At 35.1% G+C, this 23,424-nt stretch overlaps 1 protein-coding gene across 1 annotated transcript in view; it reads right to left on the bottom strand.

The window, feature by feature from the left end:
- Positions 1 to 23,424, bottom strand: part of ROCK1 (Rho associated coiled-coil containing protein kinase 1) — a 118,789-nt gene that overhangs the window by 74,049 nt on the left and 21,316 nt on the right. Inside the window, exon 2 of the mRNA XM_052660315.1 lies at positions 13,529 to 13,610. Coding sequence (XP_052516275.1) covers positions 13,529 to 13,610 — 82 coding nt within the window. The remainder of the gene's footprint in view (positions 1 to 13,528; positions 13,611 to 23,424) is intronic.

Below are 23,424 nucleotides of genomic sequence, written 5' to 3'. Positions count from 1 at the left end.
CAATTTAGCGTGCATGCATGCATTGGAGAAGGAAATGGCAGCCCACTTCAGTATTCTTGCCTGAAGAATCCCAGGGACAGGGGAGCCTGGTGGGCTGCCATCTAAGGGGTCGCACAGAGTCGGACACAACTGAAGTGACGCAGCAGCAGCAGCAGCATGAATTCAGAGAAGCACGGGTAGCGAGGATGAAATGGACAAACTGAGTCATAAGAAACCACCGTAAGTTTTGATAGGCCACAAATTAGTCAAACATCTCTAAATAAACACATCAAAAGATGAGCGCAGAAAGATTGAAAATTTATAGTTTCAGGGTTATGAAAAATTAAATATTTCAATCACATACAGACTCTTTAACCTTCTAGAAAGCAAACAGATGGTTTTTCTTTAGAGTCTTTTTTTTAAAAATCATACTTTATACACAATAAATTTTACTTCTAGGAATACATATACATACAAAAGAGTATTACAAAACATTTAACTTGTGTTACTGAATAATAATTACATAGAATGTTGTTCAACCTATGTTGAGCAGAGATTAAACTGCACATGGTATATGAACTCAATTTTCCAAAAACATAAATATATACTGTTAAATATATATATATATACACACACACACACACACACAGAAAAAAGCCAGAAGGGAATATACCAAAATAATAACTGCAGTAGTTTCCAAGTATGGTGGGATTGGAGATTATTTTATTCTTCACATTTTCCATTTACTTCAAGTTTTCTATGATTCTGTTGCTTTCTAATGAGAAAAAGATATACTTTGCCTAATTTAGGGTCCTCAATTATAAACTGCATTATATTTTACGTACCACTATAGATTATAAGATATCCCTAATTATTTAAAAAATGTTTTAAGAAAATGTCAGAATAAAGTATGGCAATAAAAACTGTGTACAATGCACTATTTGTCCAATATACTGCCACTCACTGCATAAAGAAATCCAGTACGCCTTGCACACTTCTAGAGTAGTCAAGCAGTCCTAATAAGCTCTAAAATGATCTAAAACATATCTAGAAAATCTACAATGTAAGATTCAATTCCCTAAATCCTGATTTTGTTTCAATACAACAGTTAATAATAATAATAAATTATTCTAAGCCCCAATGTTCAAATAAGATTCAAGCTCCAGGAAGATGGGGCATGTTTTGCCAGTGTGCACACAGGTATACACACACATAAGGAGTAGTCTAGTTTGAGAAACAGATCAACAAAAATCAAAACCAAACCCCAAACTCCTCAACACAGCATAAGATGGCTGTTAGATACTATTCTCCAGTCTTTTATTTCTAGATACTCTCCTCAACAATGCTCTGGCAATGCCCAGTTACTTGCAGTTTCCCACACAGAGATGCTGCTTCACATCTCCAGTCCTTTGTAAATGTTGATCACCCATCTAAAATGACTAGCCTCACTTTATTTGAGCAAGTCACTACCAAGCAAGATCTAATTCTTTATCCATCTCCTCCTCAGCCATTCCTGATCCCCTCAATCTAGGGTGTGTGTGTGTGTGTCTGGTGTGCGCGTTTTGAGCAAGTCACTGCTGCTGCTAAGTCACTTCAGTCATGTCCGAATCTGTGCAACTCCGCGCGATTCCATAGACAGCAGCCCACCAGGCTCTGCCGTCCCTGGGATTCTCCAGGCAAGAACACTGAAGTGGGCTGCCATTTCCTTCTGCAATGCATGGAAGTGAAAGCAAGTCACTACCAAGATCTAATTCTTTATCCATCTCCTCAGCCATTCCTGATCCCCTCAATCTGACAGGCTGCCTACCGCACACATGCATGTGTGTCCCCCTTCCCAACTCTCTGCAACTTCACGGGTGTGTGTGCATGTGTGTGTGTCCGTCCCCGACTCTTTGCAACACCATGGACTGTTGTGTGGCCCACCAGGCTCCTCTGTCCATGGAATTTGCCAGGCTAACATATTCTACTCCAAGGGATCTTTCTGACCCAGGGATGGAACCCGTGTCTCCTGCATCTCCTGCACTGGCAGGCAGATTCTTTACCATTGCACCCTGCCTTCCTCCTCTGGGACACTGCTATTTCCGTATTGTTTCATCTGTCAACATGGCCTGGAATTGTTTGTATTTCTTCTGTTAGATTGTATATTATCATTTCCTAAAGGGTGGAGACCACACTTCATTCATGAATATGTCCTTGATGTATGCATGTGCTCAATAGATACTTACTGAAACATACAATGATATTATTTACAAATGGCCACAATCACTCACTGCTCTTATCTGTTCAGAGAAAACCTATATGTTCAGGTACATACATTTACTCCAAAATAATAAAAGTATATACTTAAAAAATCACTCTTGGGTTTCTCAAAATGTTAAACAGAACTATATGACTTGAGAATTCCACTTTCAGGCATCTACCCAAGAGAAATGAAAACATATGCCCACATAAAAACTTGTGCACATTCACAGCAGCATTTATTCATAATTTCCAAAAAGCAGAAAACAATCCAAATGTTCATCGACTGATGCATGGATAGATAAAACATGGCATTATCTATAAATGGGGTAGTATTGGGCAATCTGAAAGAATGAAATACATGCTACAACATAGATGAACCCTGAAGAGATCATGCTAAGTCTAAAAATTCAGTCATAAAGGATCACATACTGTATGAGTCCAGCTATAGGAAATGTCCATATTGGCAAATCTATACAGACATTCCCTAGGGTTGGGGAACTTGGAGAGAAATGGAAGTGACTGCTAATGGGTATCGGGTTTCTTTATGAGATGATAAAATGCTCAAAATGTAACTGAAGTAATGACTGCAACAACCTTATAAATGCAGACAAAAACCAATGAACTGTATACTTTAAATGGATCAATCTTCAGTACATAAACTATATCTCAATAAAGTAGTTTTTAAAAAAATCAATCTTGGGTTTGGCAATGATTTTTACAAGCAACACCAAAAGCACAATCCATAGGAGAAATAAATGATAAATAGAGCTTGTCAAAATCAAAAACATTTACTCTGTAAGATAGTATGTAGTCTTCTGAGTCTGGAGATGTAGCTTATTGATGCTCCTCTGCACTGAGCTGGACTGGTGATCAGACTCCAAAGAATCAAGTATGGAAAGGAAAAATAGTAACTTTCCAAGGGAGAAGCCTGGCAGACACTATCTTAAAACAAGTGATAAAGATGAATATTATCACTAGTGAATCACAATGATATCATATATACCAAAGATAATGTGATGAGAAGCACATGTCATCTCTGTGGTACTCATCCTCAAAACCCATAACCCCTGTGGAACTATGAGAAAACATTGGAAAAAACTAAACTGAGGAAAGTTCTACAAGATACTTTATCAATAATCTTCAAAACTGTCAAGGTCATAAACATAAACAAGGAAAGCTTGAGAACTCTGACAGACTGGAGACGACTACGGAAAAATGGCAACTAAATACAGTGATACATGCTAGACTGGATTCGGGAACCAAAAAAAAAAGGAGATTAGTGCAAAAACTGATATCTAAGTATGCAGTTAATAGTAATATACCAACTTTAATTTCTTAGTTTTGTCAATGTACCACAGCTATAAAAGATGCTAACATTACAGAAAGCTGGATGAAGGGCAGCTGCACGATACTATGTACTATTTTTGCAACTTTTCCATGAGTGTATTCCAACATAAATAATTTATTTTAAAACTAAATAAAGAGAATATTTAACATTTGTATATGAAAATCTGATTTAGTAATATTTTACTTGTAATAACTTCAAACAAGATCATGTAATACCCTAAATTAGACTGCATACTATATTCAATTTTATGGCTCCACTAAAAAAATTCTAACTTTACACCACTTTCTGGTATAAAACTGAATTTTGGCAATACATATATCAAAATATAAACTGGATGCAACTTTTGACTCAGAAATTCCTGGAATTCACTCCAAAGAAAGGAAGAGCAAGTATACCAAGCTGTATGTACAAAAATGTTAATTACAGCCTAAAACAGTGAAAAACTGGGAGGAACCTGAGAACCACCTATTATAGAACCAGTTTTTAAAATCATGGCACATTTATTCATCAGACTATGTGTATTCATTTAAAAATATGTGTTATCTATACTCTAAATTGGCATAAAAAGACACTCTACAACGTGCTTTTTCACTGAACAAGCTATGGAGAGCTGACAGAAATGTCCTACTGATTTCTATTTGGGCTGTTCTAACTTTTTGCCCAAATGACAATATAATCTATTGATATTCCAAAGTATTTGCAGACCTGATTTTTCTTTAAGTATTAGATTATGCTCCTGAAGATTATTAGTTTTAAAATATCCTAACTTCTCTCCAATATACCTCACCAATCCTAGATATTATTATTTTTATCTTTCTTCCTCAGATTGCCGGAGGTTAAGGGTGTTCTTATTTTAACCTACATTTCTTGAAATGTTAATGCATTTGTTCATCTATTAACTGCTCATTGGTCATTTTTTCTTCTTTATACTACATTTTCAATTACTTTGTCCATTTTTATAGTTTCTGGTTTTCTTATGGACTGGAAGGATCTCTTCAAACATTAGGAATATAATTCTTTTACATATGTTGTCATTTTTTCCAGTTTTCTTTATAAAGTTTTGAAATGACAAAATCTGTCAATGTTTACTTTACAGTTTCTGGCCCTGTTACCTTGCTTTAAAAAAAAAATTATAAAGTCAATCTCTACTAGAAGACTATACACGTAATACTTATAATTTCACCTAGTACTTTTTCATCTTTACATTGGTTCAAGCTGTAGAGACAATTTCATTTTCCTTGCATATATAATTTAATAAGCAGAAAAGTATCATGATTTTAACAAGTTTAAAAAATAAGTATTTTACATTTTGAAGCATGCCTGAGTAATGAAACATTAAGACTTTAAGATGGGGGAAAGAGGAACAAACTTTGTGATGATCATCACTGCCTCTTTACATATATATAAATATCTAATTAAGTGTATAGTCCATGAAATGTTGTTTTGGAAAGGAATTTAAGTAGCCACTAAAGAAAAGATAAACTCCATTAAAATACTGTACAGTAGGTTACTAAATACAATTACTTGGAAAAATAAAAACTTGAGAAAATAAAAATAAAAACATCTTTTTACAATGATGCATGTAATTTAGCCTTTAGTGCAGTGATTTAATAACAGAACCTACTGAAAGGGGATACCTCTTGCATTTCTCTAATAATCAGTGATGTTGAGCACCTTTTCATGTGCTTTTTGGCCCTCTTTATGTCTCCTTTGGAGAAATGTCTATTTAGGTCTTCTGTCCATTTTTTGATTGGGTTGTTTGTCTATATTTTCAAAAATTAATCCCTTGTTAGTAGCAATGTTTGCAAATATTTTCTCCCAGTCCAGTGGCTGTCCTTTTGTTTTATGGTTTCCTTTGCCATGCTAAAGCTTTTAAGTTTAATTAGGCCCCATTTTATTCATTTTTGTTTTTATTTCCATTAATCTAGGAAGCAGAAAGTCCAAAAAATAAATTATTGCTATGATTCATGTCAAAGAATGTTCTGCCTATGCTTACCTCTAAGAGTTTTATACTATCTAGTCTTACATTTAGGTCTTTAATTCATTTTCAGTTTATTATTTTATATGGTATTAGAAAATGTTCTGCAGTCCCATTTTCCCAGCACCACTTACAGCAGAGATTGTCTTTTCTCCATTGTATATTCTTGCCTCCTTTGTCGCAGACTAATTTACCATAATTGCACAGGTTTATTTCTGGGCTTTCTATACTGTTCCACTGATCTATGTCTGTTTCATACCAGTACCATACTGTTTTGATTAGTAAAACTTTGTAGTATAGTCTGAAGTCAAGGAGCTTGATTCCTCCAGCTCTGTTCTTTCTCGAGCTTGCTTTGGCTATTCAGGGTCTTTTGTGCTTCCATATAAGTTAAAAATATTTTGTACTAAGTCTCTGAAAAATATTGCTGATTCATAAACTGCCTTGGGTAGGATGGCCATTTTAACAATACTGATTCTTCCAATACAAGAACACAATATATTTTTCCATTCTGCTTGTGTCATCTTCAATTACTTTCATTAGTACCTTAGAGTTTTCAGAGTACAGGTCCTTTGCCTGCAGGTTTATCCCTAAGTATTTTTTTTTTTTTTTTGATGCTATGCTATATTGGAGTGTTTCCTTAATTTTTACTTCTGATATTTCACTTTTAGTGTATATATACAACAGATTTCTGCATATTAATTTTGTATCCAGCAACATAATTCATTGATGAATTCAAGTAGTTTTCTGGTAGCATCTTCAGGATTTTCTGTCTATAGCACATCATTTGCAAACAGTGACAGTTTTACCTTTTTCCAATTTGGATTCCTTTTACCACTTTTTTTCTCTGACTGCTGTGGCTACGAGTTCCAAAACTATGTTGAACAGAAATGGCCAAGAGCGAGCAGCCTTGTTACTCATCTCAGAAGAAATGCGTTCAGATTTATACCATTAAGTATGATGTTAAGGTTTGGTAATATATGGCCTTTATTATGTTGAGGTATGTTCCTTCTATGCTCACTTTGAAGAGCTTTTATTACAAGTGGATACTGAATTTTATCAGAAGTTTTCTCTGTATCTATTGAGATGATCATGTTTTTTACTCTTCAATTTGCTAATGTGGTGTATCACACTGATAGATTTCCAGATATTACAATATCTTTGCATTCCTGGAATAAGCCCCACTTGATCATGGTATATCATCCTTTTACTTCATTGCTAGAATTGGTTTGCTAGTATTTCGCTGAGCATTTTTCCATCTACGTTCATCAGTGATAGTGACTATGATTTTCTTTTTCTGTGATATCTTTCTCTGGTTTTGGTGTCAGGGTGATGGTGGCCTCACAGAATGAGTTTGGAAGTATTCCTTCCTCTGCAAAATTTTGGAATAGTTTTAGAAGGATAGGTATTAACTGGTCTCCAAACGTTTGGCAGAATTCACCTGTGAAGCCACCTTGTCCTGGACTTTTGTTTGTTGGCAGTTTTTAAATTACTGATTAAATTTCAGTGCTGGTAACTGGTCTATTTGTATTTTCTATTTCTTCTTGGTTCAGTCTTCGAAGACTGTGCTTTTCTAAGAATCTGTCCATGTCTTCTGGGTTGTCCATTTTACTGGTGTACAGTTGCTCATGAAAAGTGAAAGTCAGTCAGTCGTGTCCAACTGTTTGAGACCTCATGGACTATACAGTACATAGAATTCTCTACGCCAGAATACTGGAGTGGGTAGCCTTTCCCTTCTCCAGGGGATCTTCCCAAACCAGGGATCAAACCCAGGTCTCCTGCATTACAGGCAGATTCTTTACCAGCTAAGCTACAAGGGAAGTCCAAGGATACTGGAGTGGGTAGCTTATCCCTTCTCCAGGCAATCTTCCTGACCCAGGGATTAAACTGGGGTCTCCTACATTGCAGGTGGATTCTTTACTAACTAAGCTATCAGGAAAACCCATAGTAATCTCTAAGATTCTTTGTACTTCTGTGGTGTTGGTTTTAACTTCTCCTTTTTCATTTCTGATTGATTTGGGCCCTCTCCCTTTTTTTCTTAATGAGTCTAGCTAAAGGTTTATCAATTTTGTTTATCTTTTCAAAGAATCAGCTTTTAGTTTCACAGATCTTTTCTATTGTTTTTTAGTTTCTATTTATTTTTGCTCTGATCTTTGCTTCTTTAATTCTACTAACTTTGGGTTTTGTTTGTTCTTCTTTCTCTAGTTGCTTTAGGCATAAAGTTAGGTTGTTTATTTGAGATTTTTCTTGTTTCCTGAGATAAGCTTGTATAGCTGTAAACTTCCCTTGCTGGGTTTATTTTTTTAATCCAAACAAATTCTCTACCATATTTTTACTTTCAGGTTCATGGATTTTTTTTCATACATACAACGATCTCCATTCTGTTCCTGTAGACTGATAAGATTTGTTTAATAAGTATGCTTTTCTAAAAGATTCATATAATTATGAATCTTGTACCCCAAAATCTCTGTTAAATTCATAATGGTTTACAAACATAAACAGCCAAAAATTAATGTTTTCAAATCTGCCCCTCCTCCTCCTTTCATCGCATCAGTTCAGTTCAGTTGCTCAGTCCTGTCTGACTCTTTGCCACCCCATGAACTGCAGCACGCCACGCCTCCCTATCCATCACCAACTCCCGGAGTTCACTCAAACTCACGTCCATCAAGTCGGTGATGCCATCCAGCCATCTCATCCTCTGTAATCCCCTTCTCCTCCTGCCCCCAGTCCCTCCCAGCATCAGGGTCTTCTCCAATGAGTCAACTCTTCACATGAGGTGGCCAGAGTACTGGAGTTTCAGCTTTAGAGTCATTCCTTCCAAAGAACACCCAGGACTCACCTCCTTTGGAATGGACTGGTTGGATCTCCTTGCAGTCCAAGGGACTCTCAAGAGTCTTCTCCAACACCACAGATCAAAAGCATCAATTCTTTGGTGCTCAGCTTTCTTCACAGTCCAGCTCTCACATCCATACATGACCACTGGAAAAACCATAGCCTTGACTAGAGCCTTTTTGGGGCTCCAAAATCACTGCAGATGGTGATTGCAGCCATGAAATTAAAAGACACTTACTCCTTGGAAGCAAAGTTACGACCAATCTAGATAGCATATTCAAAAGCAGAGACATTACTTTGCCAACAAAGGTCCGTCTAGTCAAGGCTATGGTTTTTCCAGTGGTCATGTATGGATGTTGAGCTGGACTGTGAAGAAAGCTGAGCACCAAAGAATTGATGCTTTTGAACTGTGGTGTTGGGGAAGACTCTTGAGAGTCCCTTGGAATGCAAGGAGATCCAACCAGTCCATCCTAAGGGAGATCAGCCCTGGGTGTTCTTTAGAAGGACTGATGCTGAAGCTGAAACTCCAGTACTCTGGCCACCTCATGTGAAGAGTTGACTCATTGGAAAAGACCCTGATGCTGGGAGGGATTGGGGACAGGAGGAGAAGGGGGCAACAGAGGATGAGATGGCTGGATGGCATCACGACTCGATGCACATGAGTTTGGGTGAACTCTGGGAGTGGGTGATGGACAGGGAGGCCTGGCGTGCTGCAATTCATGGGGTCGCAGAGTTGGACATGACTGAGCGACTGAACTGAACTGAACTGATACCTTAAAGTTGCTATACTTTACTGAGACGTGAGCTTAATTACTAATGAAAAAGATCTTACTCCATATTCCAGGTATATTCTTAGGTCACTACATGAGATACCTGTCAGCAAAAAATAATTCAAAACAAAACATTTACATTCAGAAAACAATTCTGATGTACTCAGTAATGAAAACTATAAAAATCTATATGAATTAATTCCAGAAATATGAATACTATCCTATGAAAACCTATTACTCTCTGTGAAACAGTACATAAATACAACTTCAGGAGTTGAAGGTGAATGTCATATTGTCATGTAAATGAGAGTCACACAGTATGCACCCTTTTGTACCTGGCTTTTTGGGGGCAGGTTTCCTGGTTTTTTTCATTTACCACTCAGTGCTTCTGAGATTTATCAATGTTGTTGCACTTATCAGTAATTCACTCTTTCTCACTTTTGAATCTTCCATTACAAGGTATACCACAATTTATTTATCTATTTAGCAGCTCATGTACATTTCTGTTGCTTCCAGTTTACAGCAATTATAGACAAAGGCTCCTTAAACATTCTCATAAGTCTTTGTGTGTATACATACATATTATATTTCTCTTACGTAAATACCCAGCAGTGGGATCCCTGGGTTATCTGATAAATCCATGTATAACTTTATAAGAAAAAGGCCAAACTGTTTTTCAAAGTGGCTCACCATTTTACAAACCAACCAGCAATGTGTCAGAGCTCAGCTGTTCTGCATTTTCACATATAGTTGATACTGTCAGTTTTAAAATTTTAGTTATTCTAATAGGTGTGTACGGATATTTCACTGTGGTCATAATTTGCAACCTCCTAATGACTAATCACGTTGAGCAACTTTTCATATGTGTGTATTTTTAAGGGGGAGAAACATCTATCCAAACCCTTTGCCCATTTTTAAATTGGGCTGACTTTTTATTATTGAGTTTTAAGACTTTAGATTATCAATCCTTTATCAAGTACAGTAAGACCCTTACATACAAATGAGTTCCATTCCAAGAACATGTTCATAAGTTCGATTTGTTTGTAAGTCTAGCAAAGTAAGCCCAAGGTACCCACCTAAATCCACTACACAGTACTGTACTGTAAGAGGTTTATAATACTTCTCACACAAATAATACATAAAAAATAAAGAAAACATTTTAAATCTTACAGTACTATACCTTAAAAAGTACAGTAGTACCAGTTACATTACTGCTGCTTTTACACTTGCTTACAAGCTGAGCTTGAAATAAAGATATTGTACTGGACTTACAGAGTTCTGTACAGTAAACTACACAAAAGCACAACCACTTAAAGAGGATGCACGTATGTGACAATGAATGCCAGATATGTGAACTAACCTATATGACTGGACACATGGAACGTATGTTCACATCTTTGAAAGTTCGCAATTTGAAGGTCCATATGTAGGGGACCTAACTGTATGTGATTTGTTAATATTTTCTCCTATTCTGTAAGTTGTCTTTTCACTCTCTTGACAGTGTAGTTTTGAAGCACAAAAGTTTTAAATTTTGATGATGCCCAATTTATTTCTTTCTTTTCTGCCGCTGTACTTTAGGTGTATATCTAAGAAACAATGGTCTAATCCAAGGTCATAAAAATTTATGCCTATGTTTTTTCCTAAGAGTTTTACAGTTTTACATTCTGAATTAATTTTGTACGGGGTGTGAAAGAGAAGTCCAACTTCACTCTCTTGCATATGGATATCCAGTTTTATGAGCACCATTTGTTGAAAAGATTCTTTTCCTCTTTCACTTGTCTTTGCAACTATATTCTCCCAGTCAGTGATTTACCTGTTCATATTCTTAGCAATATAGTTCTGAAGAGAAAAAGTTTTGAACTTTGATAGTATCAATCTTAAAAAAAAAATGGTCTGTGCTATTTGTGCCCCATCTAAGAAATTCTTCCCTAACTAAAATCCTATATATTTTCTATGTTTTATTCTAGAAGGGTTACTAGTTTTAGCTCTTACATTTAGGTCTATGATACATTTGAAGTTGATTTTTGCATATATTGTAAAGTAAGATTTAGGAATTGAAATCCCTTGTCAAGTCTGTTGAAAATCAACTGACTGTATATGTATGGATCTATTTCTGTTCTATTATCTATATGTTTACTCTTTCATTTCATTACACTGTCCTGATCTTAAAATTCAACACTGTTAATACTCCAACTTTGTTCTTACTTTCCAAAATTGTTTTGGCTATTCCAGACCCAATACTGCCATATGAATTTTAGAGTTAATGGTTACTTTATACAAAAAAGCATGCTTAGGTTCTGAGACCATGGACTCTGGCTGGGGAATTCCTGACATTTTAATACTCAATTATCTAATCCATCAACACTGAGTATCTTTTTTAAGGTCTTCTTTCATTTGTCTCAGTATATGAAATCATTTTCAGTATACAGGTCTTACACACATTTTGTCAAATTTATCCTTAAATTTTTCATGCTTCTGCTTCTACTGTAAGTGGTGCTATATTTGTTAGGTCTATTTAAAATTGCTTATTGCTAAAATATAGAAATAAACTGCTTTTTGTTTATCAATCTTCTAGCTTACAACCTCAATGATAAGTTCTTGTAGGTTTTTCTGTAGAATCTTGAGGATTTTCTGTACCAAAAAAAAAAATGCTGTCTGTATAAATTTTAATTCTTCCTTTTTAATCTCTATAATTTTTCCTTTTACCTTATTTCACTGTCTAAAACTTCCAGGACAACAGTGAATGAAGTAATGAAAGAATACAGAGTTGCCTTTTCCCAGTTCTTGGAGGAAAGCATGTAGTCATACACAATTAAATATAATCTGAACTATAGGTTTTTTGTGGCCTCTCCTATTAGCATTAGAAATTTTCCTCCAATTCCAAGTTTGCAGGGAGACATCTGCAAACCAAGAATGAATACTGAATTTTTTCAAATGCTTTTCCTATATTTATGAAGATGATATTATGGATTTTCTTTTTAATATGTTAATACACAAATTGATATTTGAACCTTAAATGAACTTTGCAATCCTGGTATAAATCCTACTCAGTCAAAATTTTAACAAGGCTAGGTATGAATCGCTAAAACTTTTAATATTATTCTCTGTATTTTTCTTCAATCTAAAAACTAGATTAAACTACACAGGTTAATCAGTTTACATAGTTTAGCTTTTTATCTTCATTTTACTTATTACATTTCTACTATGGCTCCTTTACAAAATATAATGTAAAGGCAAACTTAATATTATGAAAGCAGCAATGTTGCATAGTAAAATCAGTAATCGATCTTTTAAAATGTGTTCCAATTCTTGTGATCTTACTTCACCAAACTATACTCTCCCACCACCCCCCTACTCTCTGTACTAACAAGCAATTATCCTTTTGCCCCCCATCAAAGAACTGGTCAAGCTTCTCCATCTTTTCAGTTCTTCTGTACTGTTAAGTAAGGAAGTGAAGCAAATTAAACAGCACTAAAATTTTTCTGCAATATCAGTAAGATGTGAGAAATTAATAAAACTTGTTTAAAAGTTCACTATTCAGAATCTGGCATTATATTCCAAAACAGAATTAAGGCTGAAAAAATATTTTTATAAAAAAGACAGAAACAGAAACCCAAAAGATTGATAAGTAAAATTCTGAGGCAGGATTTCAAAGTGTAGAAATGATAAAAGAAAGTAAATCTAAAGTTAAAAAGATCTGACTACTTAGAAAAATAAAACTTTTCCAACAAAACATACATAACCAAAATTGGCAGATAATACTACAACAAACTCAACCTAACTGTATCAATATGTATAGTTTAGGAATAGATTTTTAAAAATGGAGTGGGGAAGATTTTATGACCAAAATTCTTATTATCAATTATTTAAGATGAAAAATTTGAAACTATTTTATTAAGTTTTCTAATCAAATTTTAAACAAAATATCTAGTATCAAAATCTTATAAACATCTTTTTATAAAAGAACATCTGTCAAACTTAAGTATACACCAGGTTTCATGAAGAAAATTCATATCTTATGAAAGCTAGGAGGGCTTTTCATATGTAATCAATTCTTAACCTGCAGGTATTAAAATATAATAGCTAATTCATTTATAAAAGAAAAACAGAATAAATAAAACATTATTGAAATTCAATATGCACGTATGTTTAAAATATTTATGGTAACCATTTACTTTTTATTCCCTTCTCTGCGAGATATTTTAGATTTTCCTGATAAGCACTCAAACTGACAAAGTTTCTTTCCTATTTCCTTCTCATCTGATGTAGATACTATTGATGAAATAGCCAGAGTAAATAGAAAGAAAAAAAAGGGCTTGAATTATCTAAGTCAATATTTCATTTTATATAGTCTAGCATTAACCTCTACAAAAAATTACTTACATCTGCTTAAAAAGTTGTCAATATTTTTGTTTTTTCTTAAGGCAGGAAAATCCAAATCATATACCAAAGCATCCAATCCATCCTAAACAAATAAACAAACAAACAAAGTTAGTTTTTTTGGATCACACTATGAACAAGTTCCTCTTTCATGAGTATAAAGAATAAAACTTATGCTTTAACATTTAATCTGCTTAATCTGCCTTTCTCTCACACATCCTGCATTCATTTAACACCTTCTATAAGGTTACATGAGTACTGGAAGAAGAGAAAACTCATTTTTATTTCATATAGAGCAGAGGTCCCCAACCCCCAGGCCAGTACCAGTCCACGGCCTGCTAGAAACCGGCGGCACAGTAGAAGTAAGCAGTTGTCTTCCACAAAATCAGTCCCTCATGCCAAAAAGGTTGGACACCACTGATAACAGAGTTTTCACTCTCTAACTCTCCCAGGCAGAGGAGCAGCAAAATTACCACAAACTGGCTACAAGTGACCTCAACTTATGCTCTTTTCTCCATATAAGGGCATGAAATTTTACTTTTCACCTCCCTTTAACTACTGCATTTATTTATTTCAAACATTCATAAAAAACAAATGACCTACATTCTGGACCACAAATATTTTATAAGGTAGTATCAAATATTAGTTCCTAAAATGTGAAGTTTAGTGTAAAATAAATTCTGCATTTAGACACATTTTTATGGTTCGTATATAAATATATTGGGTTCTCTTTCTTTGAAACACTTTTTAGAACGACCACTAGTAAGGGACAAACATGGACTTTTACTTTTAAGGGGGACATTTAAGTATTATCTAAGCAACAGCAGGACAATGAGAAGGTGTACCAATCAGTGTTGAAGTAGGAATGCATCTATTCAGATTATATCTTATCATGTGCCAAAGAGGAAACATTCAGACAATCCCAAGTCATCTTCATTGTATTTAACTGGGGAAATTTAGTTTGCTACAATAAAGCCCAAAAATAAAAAGCAGCAAAGGGAAACACACCATCTGGAGACCATGAACAGTCATGTTCATAAAAGTCTGAAAGAGAAATAGAAGCTAGGGGAGATATACTTTGTGTTAAGTCCAAGGTATGAATAACTCCAGCTATTTTAGAATACTTAAAATATTTCCCTAGGAAACTGAAAAGTCTAGTCAAATCTTTATAGGTTTTAAAATACATCACTGCTTAGGTTGGAAACTGACCATGGAGAAGATGACTAAAGAGACGAACTAACCCTACTGCTGGCTTTTTAGAATTCAAGAGGTTTGCACAGATTTTCTTCAGAGAAAAAGTCTCCCCACCAGAACAGGTTCATCTATCCTTGAGACACATTTCTTAGTCTCATAAAGCATTTGAATATTTCTGTTAATGATTTTTACAATAAAGAGATGAGAATTTTTACTTGTATTGAAAACCAATCAATAAATATATTAATTCACTATTTTCTAGGACAAGATAAATTAAATGTATATATACCCCTTTGACTAGATTTTAAACTCTTTAAAGCAGAAACCACAGTTAACATGTCATTTTCTCCCACAGCATCTTCCAGAATGTCTTGAACAAGTGGGCATAAAATGTATGTTAAACCAATGATTTTTTTTTGCTCCAGAGCAAATGTATTATATTACTCAAGAAATAACACTTTCCCTATTAGATAGTAAGTTTCAGCAGACCATGTCATTCCAAAAAAATTGCATAGATTATAGGGTAATGCAAATAACACTAGCCCCACAATTTTAGGTCGAATTTTGATAAACATTCCTAGGAAATACAAGTAAGCATAATGTAATAAAATCAACATATTATTACATCTTATAATAACTACTATTTTAAGAGCTCCTACTTCCAAAGACACTTTCCAGTTTTAAAAGGTTCAGAACATCTAAATTTATGACAATTTAAGTTGTTTTCTAATATTGAATAAAACATTAGAAAGTGAGGGAAATGTGCATTAAACTTTACTCATAACACGCTCTTTCCAATAAATATACTGCAAAACTACCTACAATCTTACTCCAAATAATTTTTTTAAGTTACTAAATGTTAGGAAAAAACCTCAAAAAATCCCTTGTTTAATTAACCACTACATTTCATAGTCAAGGCAAATAACAATCAGAAACATTAACCGATTTGTCCAACGCCACAGAGCTAGTTAGTAAGTTGTGTTACAATCAAAATACAAACTCTTAGTCTAATAGTTACAGAAATAACATGACCATGATAAAAACATGATTTAAAAACCCTGTATCTCTAAAAGGAAGTTAGGAATTGAGAACAAACATGTATATTTAAGTCCAAGAAGTACCATTTAAAAACTAATAGAAAATCACAGGTCATATTCTTCTAATTAAAACTAGAAAGTACACTGGTTAGGACTCAAACCTAGTGTCCTGAGTCAACATACTACATTTTTTTCTAGTATGCCACCATGCCCTCTTCTGCATGACCTTCCCCAAACTACCTATGAAATCAAACAGTTTACCTTACATTAGAGTTATTTTTTACTTTAATCTCCACAGCTCGATTTCTGATGCAACGACTAAGCTGAGCCCCAGAACTGAGCATGGCGTTTTACTCACAGCATCGCAAATACTGTTGGCTCTCCTACCCCAACTATTTCCTCCTTCTACCTTCCCTTCCTAATTTAATCTTGATTTTGTTCGGGCAACCCACCTTTCTCCATGAAACTATGAGCTTCCATGAAGGGAGAGATCTCCAACTCAAGGAGGTCACTTCTAATTTAAGCTAAACATGGAGGCCTATTACTCTTGCCAGTGTTCAGCTGAAGTACAGGAACATGGTAATAATCTGGCACATCAAATGTGAGGGGAAAACCTACAGAAAGGTTTCTGGGGAAAAGTTTCTTCTCTCCTGAAAGAGATACATGTCAGAGATAGTCTCTTGTTTTATGAGAAACTGTCATATCTCTATATGACACTTAAACAACAGCAGCCACCTTGGGGCCTCAAGGGAAATTGGCAGGAGACAAAGGTAAACAGTGAGGACAAGAGACATGAAAGATGGAAGAAGCCCGAGTCTGTGATGCTGCTTCTGAACCACTGAATTAACCTACTCTGGAAACTATCCTTCCCACTCTAATCTCAAGATAACACATTTTCCTTATGGTTTAACTCAATTTACATTGGATCTTCTAATTCTTGTGACCTAAATGAAGTGAAAGTTGCTCAGTCATGTCCAACTCTTTGTGACCCCATGAACTGCCCATGGAATTTTCTAGGTTAGAATACTGGAGTGGGTAGCCTTTCTCTTCTCCAGGGGATCTTCCCAATCCAGGGATCGAACCCAGGTCTCCTGCATTGCAGGCGGATTCTTTTCCAGCTGAGCCACAAGGGAAGCCCAAAAATACTGGATTGGGTAGCCTATCCCTTCTCCAGCAGATCTTCCCGACCCAGGAATCGAAGTGGGGTCTCCTGCATTGCAGGCGGATATCAGGGAAGCCCCTCTTGTGACCTAAAGCACCCCGAAATACACAGAGTTCATTAAATGCCAATGTAAGAGATACAGGACTTGTTGCACCAAAAGGGTAAGAGAATCATCCATTCAAACAGTGAAAGCAGGGGCAAGACGGGGCTGACAAAAAGTGTCACTCTTTGGTAAACACTGTTTGTATAACTGAGCCTCAGTTTTCTCTTTTATAAAATGGAAATAACTCACTACAACTCAGGCTCTGTGAGAGTTAAATGAGTGACGTATTCGACCCTTAAACAGTTCCACTTTTCACTCTTTATTTCTCTAGCTGACATCTGAAAGCTCTACAAGTTAGTCTCACTATTGACAGAAATGACATAAAGAGAAAATATGTATTTTAGTCATGTGGTCATAAAACCTCAAGAGTAAATCTCAGGTCATGATATTAAAAACTTTCTGAGTGTAGAAATCCCATATATAGTTAAAAGTTGGGGGTTTTGGGGGGGGGGGGGAAGATAATGCATCTGACTAGTCTTCACAATAGAATTCAAGCCTGCATTTGTTAATGGAAAACTAGCAGCCTCCACTAACTGGGTGTACAGTCACTGGGACTAGGTGTCTGGCCCTATCACCATATACTTTGATTTTATAATTGTAGGAGACAGTATACAGTTTTTCAGTATCATTCATAAGCCAAAATTATATTTTTTTATCTGAGAAATAAAATGGGCAAGAAGGTATCCTTCTAGCATAATCTAAGGTATATACCAACAGAGGCTATAAGGGGAGTCAAAACACTGAGGTTGAGGAGAGGGATGCAGGCTTCCATTTTAATGAAGTAGAGAAGCTACACAAGGTAATACAACCTTAGAGTAGGACAAAGAATTCTGACTTTTATTCAGTACTCTGAAGTTCTGTAAAATAATGGAGAATAAGGCTTGCCACTTCCTAAAGTCCATATTCTAGTACCAGAATTCAGAACCTTAACAGAAATTAACATTAATTATTATCCTCCCATAATAATCAATTATTATAGAGAGGAGTCAAGTGTCAAAGAATTACAAAAGTTAAATCCTTTGCTATGTATATTTGAACGATGATAGTAGACCAGTTGGAGAAGGCAATGGCACCCCACTCCAGTACTCTTGCCTGGGAAATCCCATGGACGGAGGAGCAGGGTGGGCTGCAGTCCATGGGGTCACAAAGAGTCAGACACAACTGAGCGACTTCACTTTCACGCATTGGAGAATGAAATGACAGCCCACTCCAGTATTCTTGCCCCAAGAATCCCAGGGACAGAGGAGGCTGGTGGGCTGCCATCTATGGGGTCGCACAGAGTCGGACACGACTGACGCGACTTAGCAGCAGCAGCAGTACACCAGTTATGACAGTGTATTTTGAAAGAAACTAGTCACATTAGAGAAGCGTTGAAAACTTTCACATAAACAGACAAAGGCAACCATAATTAACAACAAGTATAACATTTTGCAAGAAACTCTAAAGAACGGACATTTCATATGTCTTAAAAAGAGCTGGTATTAGGAGCGGGGAAAGCACTAGTTATGTTACCTCACAACAGAGTTTAAGTAAAAGAGAAAGAAGCAGGAGGAAATTACTCAACTTAACACCACTGCAAACTTCAGTCTCTGGATAGTTCTGAATTACAAAAGTAAGATTCCCGTGTAAAATATCATTTAAGATTAGGTCCATTAGTAATAATACACTTGTTATAAAGTACAAGCATATAAAGGCACTAGGAAAGAAACAAATACTATGTATAAAAAAAATTTCAAAATCAAAATCGTTACTATTCTAAATAAGTTTTTGAGAAACTATTACCCCTCTGCAAAAAAAAAAAAAAAATTAAAACTAAGGCAGTAAAACAAGGACTTTTGAAAATCAAAAGCATTTTCTTGACTATTGTCAAATATTTGATGACAGTTGGTGTACCACTTAAAGAAAATACTTTGGGTCCATGTTAATCTCTTTCTTACGTAAAGAGATAAGAAATTTCTCAAAATTAAGCAGTGATATGAAAATGGAAAAAGAATTTCCTCAGGGAATTTTAACAACTTCTGATATTAAACTAAAATATGTTTAAGCAATGTGACATTACTATATACATGCCAGTGCATCCTAGGATAATTATACAACAAAAAATTTAGTATTCCAAATACTTAGTTAATTAAACATACAGTGGCTTTTCCCAACCAATCTCAAACTATACCTTTGCAGCCTCATTTTTCTCTACATGCATGTATCTGTCCTAGAGTCACCTCCCATTGCTCAGTCTACCCCGCTGCCTTCTTACCTGCTCTTTTCCCCAGCTAGAACATGAATATTTCTTATATGCAGACTGCCTCAAATGTTTGTGCTGCCTTTCCCAACACTCTGAGAAAATGTTAAAAAATAAAACACCTCCTATGCACTTCCTGCTTCAGGAATTACTGTACTTGTTATAATTATTTGTAAGTCTGCCTTCAGAAAACAGAAAGAGTAGTAGTAGTAATAATACTGATGATAAAAACAGTAAAATACTTTGTCTCTGGGAGCTCACTGGTTAGTAGGTATAAAAAGTAAATTATATGGGATCCTGAGTATTACAAAGTACACAAACAGAGAAAAGAGTGCTTAACTGGAGCTTCATAAAGGACATGAAATATGAGCTGACCTTTATTTCTCTTTAGCCATTCTTTATATTGAATTATAGTCAATTTACAATGTTGTATTACCTTCAGGTGTACAGCAAAGTGGCTGAGTTACATATATATCTATCCTTTTCAGATTCTTTTCCATTATAGGTTATCACAAGACACTGAATACAGTTCCCGGTCCTTGTTGTTTATCCCTTTTATAAATAGTAGAGTGTATCCGTTCATCTCAAACTCCTAATCCCCCCATCTCCTTTTATAACCAAAAGCCTGTTTTCTATGTATATGAGTCTATTTTGTAAATAAATAAATTCATTTGTATTATTTTCTAAGATTTCACATATAAGTTATATCACATTTGTCCTTCAATCTCTGACTTACTTCACTTAATATGATAATCTCCAGGTATACCCATGTTGCTGCAAATGGCATTATTTCAAGACTCAAGAGACCTACATAATCATAAGATTTAATGTCACTAGAGGCCCAGAAGGAGAAGAGAAAGATAATGGGACTGAAAGGCGTGAAATAAATAAAAGCTAAAAACTCCCTGTATTCGGCAAAAGACCCAAGCCTCTAAACTGAAGAAACTCATAGGACATAGCCAAAGAAATCCAAACCAACAAAAAAACTGTCCAAGTAGAATTCCATATCAAAAAACAAAAAATGATAGTTTCAGATGACAAAAAACTAAGACATTTGTGACCAGCAGATCTATTCTAAAATGACAGTTTAAGGAAATTCTTTTTTATATATTTATTTTTTAAAAATAATTTAAAATTTTAATTGAAGTATAGTTGTGTACAATAATAAAGGAAATTTTTCAAATCAAAAATGATAAAAGGATGAATCTTCGGATAACAGAAAGAACAAATGAAAAAGTAAAAATAGGGGAAAATACAATATATTTTCATCCTCTTGAAAGTGGAAACAAAAAATTTTAATATTACCTGATTGTTTCTCATTTTATATAGATATTAAAGATGAATATATTATATACTAGGAGGCTAAAGGAACACAAAGAAGATTCCTACCCTTTCCTCAAACCAGGAAAATGTCAACACCAATCCAACGTTGTGAATTATACATGTCTAATACCTACAGCAACCAAAAGAAAAAAAAGCTATACAAAGAAATACACACAAAAGCATTATAGATAAAGAAGCCTGTTTCCACCATTTGGTTCGAAGAATATGATGAACTTTCATTTTAAAATTCTAATTCTGGAACATAAGATTATATCATAAGTCACCAAGGATAAAATCAGAGGCATCTACCCATGTACCAGACCACCATGATGCAGGTGTTTTGGTCTAAAGGGGCTTTTTCAAAACTCTGTGAGTCAAAGAAAGGTTGTGGAGGCACATGTCTACCAAAGCTCTCAGACTTATGACTGGAAAGGATTCTTTCCTTTGAAGCCTCCCCAGCTTGTACGAGCAGTTGAGAAAGCAGAGTGGCTGTCACCTCATTATATGAAGACCCCTGAGCTAAGAATGACTCAAGCCTGAAGAGGCATCCTTCTTCAGTCACAGCGATGGCTAGCCCATGTTCACATTCCAATACACACACACACAAACATACACACACACACACACACACACACACACACACACACACACACACAGGCAACAACCATCATTAGCTGCTCAAAGAAGTGATACTGGACTAGAATGGAAAGAGGGTTTAGTTGTAAAATAAGAGCTTGGACTTTCAGTCCTTGGGATGTAACACACAGCACGTTCACTAGAGTTAACAGTACTGTACTGAGTATCTGAAAGTTGCTAAGAGAGCAAATCTTAAAACTACTCTTCATATATAATTCACTATATGAACGAGCTAAAGAAGAAAAATCACATGATATCAACAGATGCAGAAAAAGTATTTGATTAAATCCAGCTCCCATTTATGAGAAAAACTCTCAGGAATAGAGATGAACGATCTCTCAACTTATCAAGAATATCTACAAAAAACCCCTGAAACTAACATCCAACTTAATGGCAAAGAAAAAAAAAAAAAAAGATGATATCCCTCAAAAATCAAGAACAAAGCAAGGATATCCTCTCTCACCACTCTGATTCAACACAGCAGTGAAGCCTACAGCCAGCTCAATGAAGTAGGGGAAATAAAAGACATACAGATCAGGAAGGAAGAAAGTTATTCATTTATATTCACAATATCATTTATGCAGAAAATCACAAGGAAACTACAGAAGAAAAACAAGCAAAAACACCGAGAACTAGTAAGTTAGTTCCACAAGGTCATAAGACGTAAGGTTAATACACAAAAACAACTGTATTTCTATATATTAGCAATAAACATGGAGAAACCAAAATGTAAAATAGAATGTCATTTATGTCTACTCAGGTAGAGGAATATTGAGGAATAAATCTAACAAAATATGCAAAGAATTTATGCTGAAAACTACAAAATATTGATGAAAGAAATTTTAAAAGGATCTAAATAAATTGAGAGACATAGCATTCATGGACTGAAAGACTCAACATGATAAAGACATTAATTCTCCCAAAACTGACATTAAGGTTTAACGTAATTCCTATCAATTACCAGCAATAGTTTTCGTACGTAAGGTAGATATAGGCAAAATTTTTCTAAAATTTATATGGAAAAGTAAAGGAACTAGAAAAGCTAAAAAAACATTGAGAAAGAATTATGTGGAAGAATAACTCTGCCCAAGTTTTAGGCTCACATAGCTACAACAGTCAAGACAGTGCACTATGCATGGAAGGACTGACATATGGTCCTCTGTTGGTGTCTCCAGGAGATTGGTTCTAGGACCCCAGGGAATACCTAAATCCACAGATGCTGAAGTCCCTTAAATAAAATAGCACAGTGGAATTCCCTGGCAGCCCAATGGTTAGGACTCACTGCTTTCATTGCCAGAGCTGGGTTCGATCCCTGGTCAGGGAACTAATATCCGGCAAGTTGTGCAGCGCGACCAAACAAACTAAAAAGGCACAGCATTTGCACATATCATCCACACATCCTAGATTAAACCATCTAGAGAACTTATAATACTTAATACAATGTAAATGCCACGTAAATAGTTGTAAATACATCGTAAACGCCATGTAAATACCTGCTGACTACAGGCAAATACAAGTTTTGCTTTTTGAATATTTCTGGATTTCTCTAATGTTTTCAATCTGTGGTAAACTGAATTTGTGGATGTGGAACTTATGGATAAAGAGGGCCAACTGTATACATGAATGAAGCAGAATAGAGAAGCAAGAAATAGACCCACACAAGTATAGCCAAGTGATTTTTTGACAAGATACAAAAGCAATTCAATGAAGGAACTGAATTGAATAAACGGTATTGGAAAATTGAATATTTTAAAAGTTAATCTCAATCTAAAGTTCTTACCTCACAGAAAAATTAACGCATACTGGATCACTGGTTTAAACGTTAAAAGTGTTTAGAAAAACAACTGTTAAATTTTTTTGAGAACTACAAAACTGAGTGAAAGTTTCTGAAACATGACACAAAAATATTTTTAAATATTTTCAATTTAGATAAATTGAACTTTGTAAAAATTAACTTTTGCTCTGCAAAAGGTTCAGGTAAGAGGATAAAAAGATAAGCCAAATACTGGGGAAAATTTTTTTGCAAACCAAACATACTAGAATACCTGAATCACTCTCAAAATTCAACAATAAAAAATAATCTGATTAGAAAATGTGCAAAAGATACAGACAGATATTTCACCAAAGAGGATGTACTGATGACCAATAGGTGCATGAAAAGATACTAAGTATCATTAGCCACTATATACTCTTTACAACAACCAA

This window comes from Budorcas taxicolor, chromosome 22, assembly GCF_023091745.1.
Source record: "Budorcas taxicolor isolate Tak-1 chromosome 22, Takin1.1, whole genome shotgun sequence".
NCBI lineage: Eukaryota > Metazoa > Chordata > Mammalia > Artiodactyla > Bovidae > Budorcas > Budorcas taxicolor.
Note: the sequence above shows the minus strand (reverse complement) of the source record. Positions and strands in the feature narration are given on the sequence as shown.